This window comes from Ruditapes philippinarum, unplaced genomic scaffold (assembly GCF_026571515.1).
Source record: "Ruditapes philippinarum isolate M1 unplaced genomic scaffold, ASM2657151v2 ctg3226_1_1_1_1, whole genome shotgun sequence".
In the NCBI taxonomy this organism is placed as follows: domain Eukaryota; kingdom Metazoa; phylum Mollusca; class Bivalvia; order Venerida; family Veneridae; genus Ruditapes; species Ruditapes philippinarum.
This window is the reverse complement of record NW_026864279.1, coordinates 58632-69167: the sequence shown is the minus strand read 5'-3', so window position 1 is coordinate 69167 and position 10536 is coordinate 58632. Positions and strand designations below refer to the sequence as shown.

Genomic DNA, 10536 nt, shown 5'->3' with positions numbered 1-10536 from the left:
TTGATCTCACATAGCATTTGAATGACTCAAACTCGCAAAACACATATGACACAAATGTGTCGTCTGCAAAATTGCTGCACGTGAAATAGTGCCATTCACTTTTCTTTCTAGTGCCGTTAACTTATCATTCAGATACGACACAATCCCTATATGTTTTGCCCACAAACAGCATTAAGCTTGGAATGCACACAGGTCGTGATGATCTCTACTTATTTTCTATGTACCCTTGTGCAAAAACTGGCTCTTTTTTTACTTGTGCAACAAATGTCACTGTGACTATAGTAACGCAACGATGATTGAATGAACTGTATCATCTGAAAACTAAGATTGTCAGCTTTCAGAACAAATGCAAAAGTCTGCAATCGGACACGACCAATGTCGCATAATTCACGGGCCATTTCAATACAGTTTTTTACTAAATTAAACCGTAAGATATTTAGAGAAAAGTATAAGAAATCGTGATAAATTTTATGAGATGTAATGCACAGAAAATGAAAATAAACATGCGTATCTCTTTTATATAAAAGAAAATACTTAACAAGCGCTTTCACATAAAATAAAAGCCCCTGACACAGTAACAACAAAAAGTTACTTGAGAAAGGTATTCGGTATACACACCCCCTACGCCCCATCCTACTACTGAAATATATATGTCTGAGATATAATGTGCATGTTGGTTAGCAGATCATTACAGAACAGGGGTCGTATTTCGCGTTAAATTAACGTGTGCATTATGTTTTTAATCATTTAAAACGTTAAACTTTTTCGTCGTTTCGCTAGACGTAACGTATCCATTCATTATTTCAAACAAAGTATTACAGCAAAGGATTTACTTCTACCGTAAATGTGCTATTGTTGAGAAAGCAAAGCCCTAAAGGGACGTAATAACTCTATTATTATTCAATGCTATGAAAACGGTCGACGGCAGATAATCCTGTTTCTTTCTGAACTGTTGTAACTGAAGGAAAGTAAAATATTTTCGAAACTTTACCATTATTTCTTACAATGATTTCGTGCGCTATAATCTTACTAAATATTGATATTGTTGTAACAATCTAGTAAAGCAATACTTAATTCATTAAATGGTAAGATTACGTTTAGCTTCCTGAAGAAGTACATGCAAATACAAGCAACCATTCACTCAGAGCAAGACTTTATTCATAAAAGTTGCCCGGACACCAAAACTAATAAAATACGCTAAAGACGATTTAATAAGGCTATGTATTCATCCGCAACATAATCACAAATACCCCGAAAATGTTGATGAAGATGATGACGACGACAATAATGATGATGATTATGATGATGATAGTGATGGTGATGATGATGATGATGATGATGATGATGATGATGATGATGATGATGATGATGATAGTGATGATAGTGATGATTATAGTGATGATGATAGTGATGCTGACAAGAAGATGATGGTGATGATAGTGATGATTATAGTGATGATGATAGTGATGCTGACAAGAAGATGATGGTGATAATTATGATAATGAAGATGATGAATTTAAACCCCGGTAATTGTAATTTCTTATGATTATGCATATCTTGCATTAACAACTGAATTACTCACATCTTGTCCTAATTATCTCGCTGCATAAACTCGCGAAACATATATGACACAAATATGTCGTCTGCAAAAAATCCTGTTATTGTACCATTCAATATTCATTCTGCTGTTACTCACATGTCTCGCAGAAACAGACGAATCTTAACATCTTGATCTCAAATAACATCTGAATAACTTAAACTCGCGAAACACATATGACTCAAATGTGTCGTCTGCAAATTCCTGAAAGTGTGCTATTCAAGTTTTTTCACTCTACTGTTATTAACATACATGTAACTCTCAGAAATAGACGTATCATTAACATTTTGATCTCACATAGCATTTGAATGACTCAAACTCGCAAAACACATATGACACAAATGTGTCGTCTGCAAAATTGCTGCACGTGAAATAGTGCCATTCACTTTTCTTTCTAGTGCCGTTAACTTATCATTCAGATACGACACAATCCCTATATGTTTTGCCCACAAACAGCATTAAGCTTGGAATGCACACAGGTCGTGATGATCTTTACTTATTTTCTATGTACCCTTGTGCGAAAACTGGCTCTTTTTTTACTTGTGCAACAAATGTCACTGTGACTATAGTAACGCAACGATGATTGAATGAATTTTATCATCTGAAAACTAAGATTGTCAGCTTTCAGAACAAATGCAAAAGTCTGCAATCGGACACGGCCAATGTCGCATAATTCACGGGCCATTTCAATACAGTTTTTGACTAAATTAAACCGTAAGATATTTAGAAAAAAAGTGAAAGAAATCGTGATGGATTTTTTTGAGATGTATGTAATAGACAGAAAATGAAAATAAACATGCGTATCTCTTTTATATAAAAGAAAACACTTAACAAGTGCTTTTACATAAAATAAAAGCCCCTGTATCAGTAACAACAAAAAGTTACTAGGGAAAGGTATTCGGTATACACACCCCCTACGCCCCATCCTAGTTCTGAAATATATATGTCTGAGATATAATGTGCATGTTGGTTAGCAGATCATTACAGAACAGGGGTCGTATTTCGCGTTAAATTAACGTGTGCATTATGTTTTTAATCATTTAAAACGTTAAACTTTTTCGTCGTTTCGCTAGACGTAACGTATCCATTCATTATTTCAAACAAAGTATTACAGCAAAGGATTTACTTCTACCGTAAATGTGCTATTGTTGAGAAAGCAAAGCCCTAAAGGGACGTAATAACTCTATTATTATTCAATGCTATGAAAACGGTCGACGGGAGATAATCCTGTTTCTTTCTGAACTGTTGTAACTGAAGGAAAGTAAAATATTTTCGAAACTTTACCATTATTTCTTACAATGATTTCGTGCGCTATAATCTTACTAAATATTGATATTGTTGTAACAATCTAGTAAAGCAATACTTAATTCATTAAATGGTAAGATTACGTTTAGCTTCCTGAAGAAGTACATGCAAATACAAGCAACCATTCACTCAGAGCAAGACTTTATTCATAAAAGTTGCCCGGACACCAAAACTAATAAAATACGCTAAAGACGATTTAATAAGGCTATGTATTCATCCGCAACATAATCACAAATACCCCGAAAATGTTGATGAAGATGATGACGGATGATGATGGTGGTGGTGGTGGTGGTGATGATGATGATGATGATGATGATGATAGTGATGATAGTGATGAGTGATGATGATAGTGATGCTGACAAGAAGATGATGGTGATGATAGTGATGATTATAGTGATGATGATAGTGATGATGATAAGGAGATGAGGATGGTGATAATTATGATGATGAAGGTGATGAACCCCGCTAATTGTCATTTCTTGTGACTATGCATATCCTGCAGTAACAATTGAATTCCTTATTATCTCGCTGCATAAACTCGCGAAACATGTATGACACAAATGTGTCGTCTGCAAAAATTCCTGTAATTGTGCCATTCAATATTCATTCTGCTGTTACTCACATATCTCGCAGAAACAGACGAATCTTTCACATCTTGATCTCAAATTACATCTGAATAACTTAAACTCGCGAAACACATATGACTAAAATGTGTCGTCTGCAAATTGCTGATGAAAGTGTGCTATTCAAGATTTTTTATACTCTACTGTTATTAGACGTATCATTCACATCTTGATCTCACACAGCATTTGAATTTCTTAAACTCGCGAAACACATGTGACACAAATGTGTCGTCTGCAAAATTGCTGCACGTGTAATAGTGCCATTCACTGTTCTCTCTTGTGGCGTTAACTTATTATTCAGATACGAGAGAATCCTTATATTTTTGCCATCAAACATCATTTATTTTAGAACGCACACGGGTCGCAATGATCTTTGCTTAATTCCTGTGTACGCTCTTGTGCGAAAACGTGCTCTGTTTTTACTTGCGCAGCAAATGTCGCTGTGACTACAGTAACGCATCGATGATTGAATGAATTGTATCATCTGAAAACTAAGATTGTCAGCTTTCAGGACAAATGCAAAATTCTGTTATCGGGCATGCCCAATGTCGCATAATTCACGGGCCATTTCAATACAGTTTTCGATGAATTTAAAACAAAACGAAAGATGTTTAAAGAAATCTAAAAGAAAGCGTGATATATTTTATGGGATGTATTAGACAGAAAATGAAAATCGACGAGCGTATCTCTTTTATATTAAAGAAAATACTTAACAAGTGCTTTTACATAAAATAAAAGCCCCAGTAACAGTAACAATAAAAAGTTACTTGAGAAAAGTATTCGGTATATACACCTCCTACGCCCTTTGCTACTACTAAAATATAAATGTCTGAGATATGAAGTTCATGTTGGTTAGCAGATCATTACAGAACAGGGGTCGTATTTCGCGTTTAATTAACGTGTGCATTAGGTTTGTAATCATTTAAAAAGTTAAATTTGTTCGTCGATTCGCTAGACGTAACGTATCCATTCATTATTTCAAACAAAGTATTACAGCAAAAGTCTTACTTCTACCGTAAAAGTGCTATTGTTGAGAAAGCAAAGCCCTAAAGGGACGTAATAACTCTTTTATTGTTCAATGCTATGAAAACGGTCGACGGGAGATAATCTTGTTTCTTTCTGAACTTGATATTGTTCATGCAATATGATTTCATTCTACATTAAGTCTATTATTGTTGATTCAAAAATTTTCAATGTATAAATTTGAGTTTTAGATAACCTATGGAGCAGAATTTGGGTATTTATTCGCTGTTTCTCTTTCAATTTCCATTTATCTAATTGATATTCGTATTCATTAAATTCTTATCTATAATCATAAAAATTTAAATTGATTTAAACAAGTTTAATTGCTACTTTTTAATTGACAGTTAAATATTGTATTTTGATACTGCAGAATGTAAGGATCAATTTTTTCTACTTCTTGTTTAACCTACGTGATTAGATATTATGTTGCATAATTCTTCCTTTTCAATTTGAATAATTTAGTTTTAACTTATGATCTTGAACTTCCTTTCTTTTAAGAATATAAAGTGGGTTGCATAACATTGAAATAAAAATCTATACGAATGCACCTAGACGAATACCAACTGCAATAACACGAATACGAAATTACATTTGAAATTTAAATTTATACATCTGGCCAGGAACCAACATTTCCGTACAAGTCCGTTATTTCTGATGGTGTAAACGTTGAAATATTCTCTTCAAAAAGGCAGCACTCCACACTAAATTTCAGGTTTCTGCCTATAAGCAATATGTCTGATAAATCTGAGTCAAACTACACAACCTGGAAAATGAAAACACATTTTGTGAAGATCATATATGTCATAACATTGCAAATCTATAATAAAATCATCCCATGTGCAACAGTCAGGCAGTTAAAAAAATCCAATTCATTCCGTAAAAGCCCAAAATCTACAGTTGTCCGAGACCCAAAACAACATATATATCACAAAGAAATAGGTGCTTGGCCTTGTAGATTTTTTGCTATTGCTGAAAGTTTGTACCCCCCTGTAAAATTACTTGTTTTCACCGAGCATGCTGTTTAAAAACAATGGCGGCCTTGACATCTAAAATTAACAGCATGTTTTTCTAACCATGTTTTCGAATTTGCCAATGATCATATTACATGTCACAAGAACAAATGTCAGGCTGAAAATTCACTTTACAGACAACCAGTCGTTTAAATCCACAATAGTCACTATATCCATGAAATCCTCCCTGGCCATTCGAAGCTGTGGCTTCAATTAGTGTGGTGTGCTGCCAAAATCCACGAAATCCAGGGACTCGTGGGTAAGCGTTTGTTCAATATATAGAGCAAAATTGCACAGAGTACGTATATTATGTCAGTTTAAAAAGTAGAAACGACTATTATCATTTCCAAACATGCGTTAAATAATGATAAACATTCATGGATTTAGAAAATCCGACCAATTTATCAACGATCAAAGCACGCCACTATTTCGGACGTTTAAGAGAATTCGGACAACTGTGCATGTTTGTAATTGTTTTTTATGTTTCGCTACAGCCAATCTTTTCTGGTAAATTCTGAAACTCCCAGTAATTCTGTAAACTTCTAGGTTACTCTGTGTAGTGCCTATCACTTGCCCATCATTAGGATGTGAACCCCCCCCCTCCCCCTGCCCCCCACCACCACCACAGGTAATTGTCCAAATGCTATGTCCCCTCTATATGATATATCTCTATAATAAACACAAGGTTTGCAACTAGCCAGTTTTCAAATATCACACTGTCCATGTTACCAATTAAAGGACTTTTGCGAAACAAATTTACTGATACCATATACTGATTTAAAACATTATTTCTAAACCAAGGAGCCAAATTATCATATTGATTCTATCAATGGCAAATAACATTGACAAAGTAAATATGTGAAATCACCATTTGCAAACCGGCGCTTTATACTCAATGTGTTGTGAACATTCCAGAAATATATGCTTACCTCACAAAAATGATCAAATCAAAACGTTTCTAAATGTCATTTATACTTTTTATTTTACTTTTGAATGACAAAATATGTCTTTAAATCTTAACATAAATTATAATATCAAAAACTTTCTTAATAAAATTTGTCTTCTTTTTGTATAACTTTCAAATGACAATATATTTCTTTAAATCTAATTAAGAGTCGTTTAAATTTCTTTGACAAACTTTAACTTCATTAAATGTTTAGGTCACTAGACCGGCAACTTCAGGCCGCCAGGTGGCTAGACCGCAAACTTTACGCCAACTTTCTGCCGCTAGGCTGTCAGGCCGCCAACTTCACGCGGCGGCCGCCAGCTTCACACATCTTAAAAAAGAAAAAAAATAATGAAATGTAAGAGCACCACGATTTTCTGCATTTTTTGCTAAACATCTAAACATGAATGGATAATCTCGTGTTTACAGTAAGAAACTGACAGAAATATGCGGAAATAATCAGCTGATTTTGTTTTTAATTTTCGCTTTCACCAAAATTAATATTCAGCAGCGAGTTCAAATTCCAGATGTATTTTTGAAAATTAATGGTCAATATTTTTCAATCAAACCGAATATGGCACATTTTATGCCCCATTTTCGTATGAAGTACGTGTCGCATTCGACCGAATATGTAACAGGTGTCATAAATCGATTTTTTGACATAAATTAAAATTACCAAAAATTAAAAACGAGTTTTTTGCACAATTTATATTCATTTCTGCCATCAAGAAAAAATATCAGAAAAGAAGCTTTCTCGTATAAAAATTGTTATATTTACTAAAATTGACATCAGGAAAAATAAGCATGTAATAGCAAATGTTTTAAAATACATGTAGATTTCTAGTCGAATCTCTTTTTTACTTACATTTTGAGCATTCATAAAATATATTTGGTCTAAGAAAATCTTATATAATACAACTGGATAATTCCTTAGTGCTATACTATAATTAATCCTTAGTCATGGAATAACATTTATTTGCATACTTTCTTATCTCTAGAAAAATTCAAGTAATACCTGTCCCTACAGAAACAAGGCAGTCTGAAGGACAACATTATCCCCTTCCGCAGTGAACATGAATGTGTACTTCTTGACTTTATCAAACCATGACCTTGATGTGCCATGCTTATCATAAGCACAATCTCACGATGGTAATTATTTGTGACAAGAAAATTTAAAATCTTTTAAACGTCAAAACGGTATGGAGAACCTTCACCTTAGGGGTAGCAACCTGGATGTTGTGCTCTGCAAATTGTGTCATGGTGGTGAATATTTTTGCCAAGTAATTTTAAAGTTATGGGGCGGACACAATTTATAGACTTAATACACTTGACCTTTAATTGTTACCTCGACCTTGGATGTAGCAACCCAATTATTGCGCTCTGCACATCGTCTCATAGTGGCGATTAATTGTGCCAAGTTATTTCAAAAACTTTTCAGCGGTTTAAAAATTATGGAGCGGACACAAAATTTAGGCTTTTAAGCACTTGACCTTTCAGTATGACCTTGACCTTTGCATGAGTAAAGCAGTCTTAAGTTGTGAGTTTACCTCAATTATGATAACAAATGTAACTGATCAAACTGGTGTCTGACAGGACCTTGATAGTTATGTCTAATTTGTCACTTATAAGCGATCAAACAATGTTTTAGCTACATTTGATGTATTTTTGAAACCTGTGTGTCTCCGAATTCACGTCAGTATTTAAAGGTTACAAAAAACTCGTTCCTGTCTACTCTCTACTTAAGGTATCCGCCTTTTTTTTGTATAATCCTGAAGTTTGCAGACAAGCCTAGCATCCTGAATTGAGTAGTTTAGCATGCAGCATGAACTTTATGAATGACACTATTTTGTAACGAAAATACTCCTGTTAAAGTATAAATAAACTATAAACAGTTGACGGTTTTTATCGTTTTAATCAAAAAACTACCATAATACATGTAAACAGAGCATACTAGGTTAAGGAAAAACACGTTTTATACAACAATAAGAATAAGATATGCAACGAATGAAAAGGTTAAAACAATTATAACTCTGTATGAAATTGTCATATTAATGGTCATAAATTGATAAATTAATGCCTTTAATACAATTTATTCATATGTATTTACATGTATACATTTAGCAATATCTTTTATCAAACTTTAAGGAATAGAGAGACATGTCGACTTGAGCGAATAATCGTTAACATCCTCTTGACAGCAAACTTGATAAAATGAATATCATGGAAATTGGTAACGTTCAAATGTCGTTTTTTCGCCGATTTTTACATTTTTCATTCATTATCAGACATAAATCGCAGTGAAAAGATGAATTAGACGTTTTAAAGTTCATTCCGTTGGGTAAAAAAGCAAGATTTTATCATTTTATCATTTAAGCGCCTTGTCCGGTATATACCGGAATACGGTATTTAGTGTGGTGCTCCAATCCTTTTTTTAGTCTCACTCAGTCGGCATTGGTATGACGTTGACTGGATAAATTTTATAATCATTTGGCATGTGTTACATGACTTTTTGTACATGTTGTAGATTATTTGTTTCTAATTTATAAAATGTTCAGGAGTTTCATTCTTTTGCGGAAAAGCTCATCTATGTCTTTAGGGGATTTTCCGGCTAACAATAAGGAAATAATATCTGGCATTGCAAGAAGAAGAATGTTCATCTGTACGCTAGAATTCTTAAAAATTCGTTTTGCATAATCTCTAGCATGACCGCCAACACCTATTTGTAATATCAAATCAGTATTACTAGTAATAGAAGATGCTAAGATGATGTCACAAATAAGGCAATAATGTTCAACTTGATTCCTCCATCTTTCAAACGTTAGCAAAATGTCTGGATTTGCTATTTTTAATGAAATACAATTATATAATTTAGGAATTTTGAGAATAATACTGCTACCATCTTCCAGACAATCTGAAAGAAAATTCACTACGCTGTCTCTTTCTTTACCAACGACAACACCTTTAAGCAGATTCCTCTCAGGTATCATGTAGTTTGGTAGATGATTGTTTACTATACAATGTTTTATGAAAATGAGACATTTCTGAATTAGAAATACTAAGTGACTTGGTGTTAATTCACAAACATTTGTTGTTTCCATTACCCAGAAAATGACGTTCTTTAGAATGTACGAAGTAAGAAATTTACAGTTAGGTTTTAAAAGTGATTTACCCATTACCTTCAGTAGAACATATGCCTTGATTTGAATGTCAGAAAGACTTGACACTAATTTCTTTTCCGCTGTTGTGTAACATATTCTCCATTCCAATGATTGCATATCGCTTTGTTTGTCCCCAATAGGAACAATATATCCCTCCATTTCAGAGACCTCATTCACAATCTCGCTGGAGGGCCATGCGTTAATCTTAATCCTGTTTTCCCACTTCTGTAGGTAGTTACCTCCGTAAAAGTATATTGAATCTACAAAGTCACTATGCAAAGAAGGAGAATACGTAAGTGTCACCGAAGGTCCATTTATATCAGTTTTAATGTCATTTCTTTGATGAACATTAAGTAATATACGATTGTGTCCAGTGAAAAACCTCATTTTTTCACTCGATAAGAAGTTTTCTCTACTTACGGTATCATACACAGAGATTGCATGAAAAAGAGGTGAAAAAAGCAGATTATCTGGTATTGATATTGACACTACTCTAGTGTAACCTGGTGCCGTTTCAGAATAATCAGTCCCAAGAATGATTAACTCACCATGATTATCAAACCCTGTATCAACACAAATGACATCTCTCAATATATTCATTATGTCAATATCACTGTCCGCTAGCGGAACTCCTTCACCTGAGCTACCAGCTATTAACGCAGTAAAACCGGAAAAGGACGGAATAAATTTGAAACGTTCACCAATACATAATGATCTCAACATAATTTGTTTCTTGCTAAACCCCAAATTATCCAAAACAGAATTTGTAATAAGAGATAGCTCCATATCTTTTTGTTTCGACATAGTTTGTTGCGACATAAAACGAATGTAACTGTTGTCAAGTCTTCGAAATGTTTAGAATTCTGTCGCTTTT

At 33.8% G+C, this 10536-nt stretch overlaps 1 protein-coding gene across 1 annotated transcript; it reads right to left on the bottom strand.

The window, feature by feature from the left end:
• Positions 1-6650: 6650 nt before the first annotated feature.
• On the bottom strand, positions 6651-10536 carry LOC132725044 (uncharacterized). The gene is made up of 2 exons (XM_060710030.1): positions 9681-10536; positions 6651-6835 (listed from the first exon to the last, which is right to left on the bottom strand). The coding sequence occupies exons 1-2, from the start codon at positions 10479-10481 to the stop codon at positions 6794-6796; spliced, it is 843 nt and encodes a 280-aa protein (XP_060566013.1). The 5' UTR covers positions 10482-10536; the 3' UTR covers positions 6651-6793.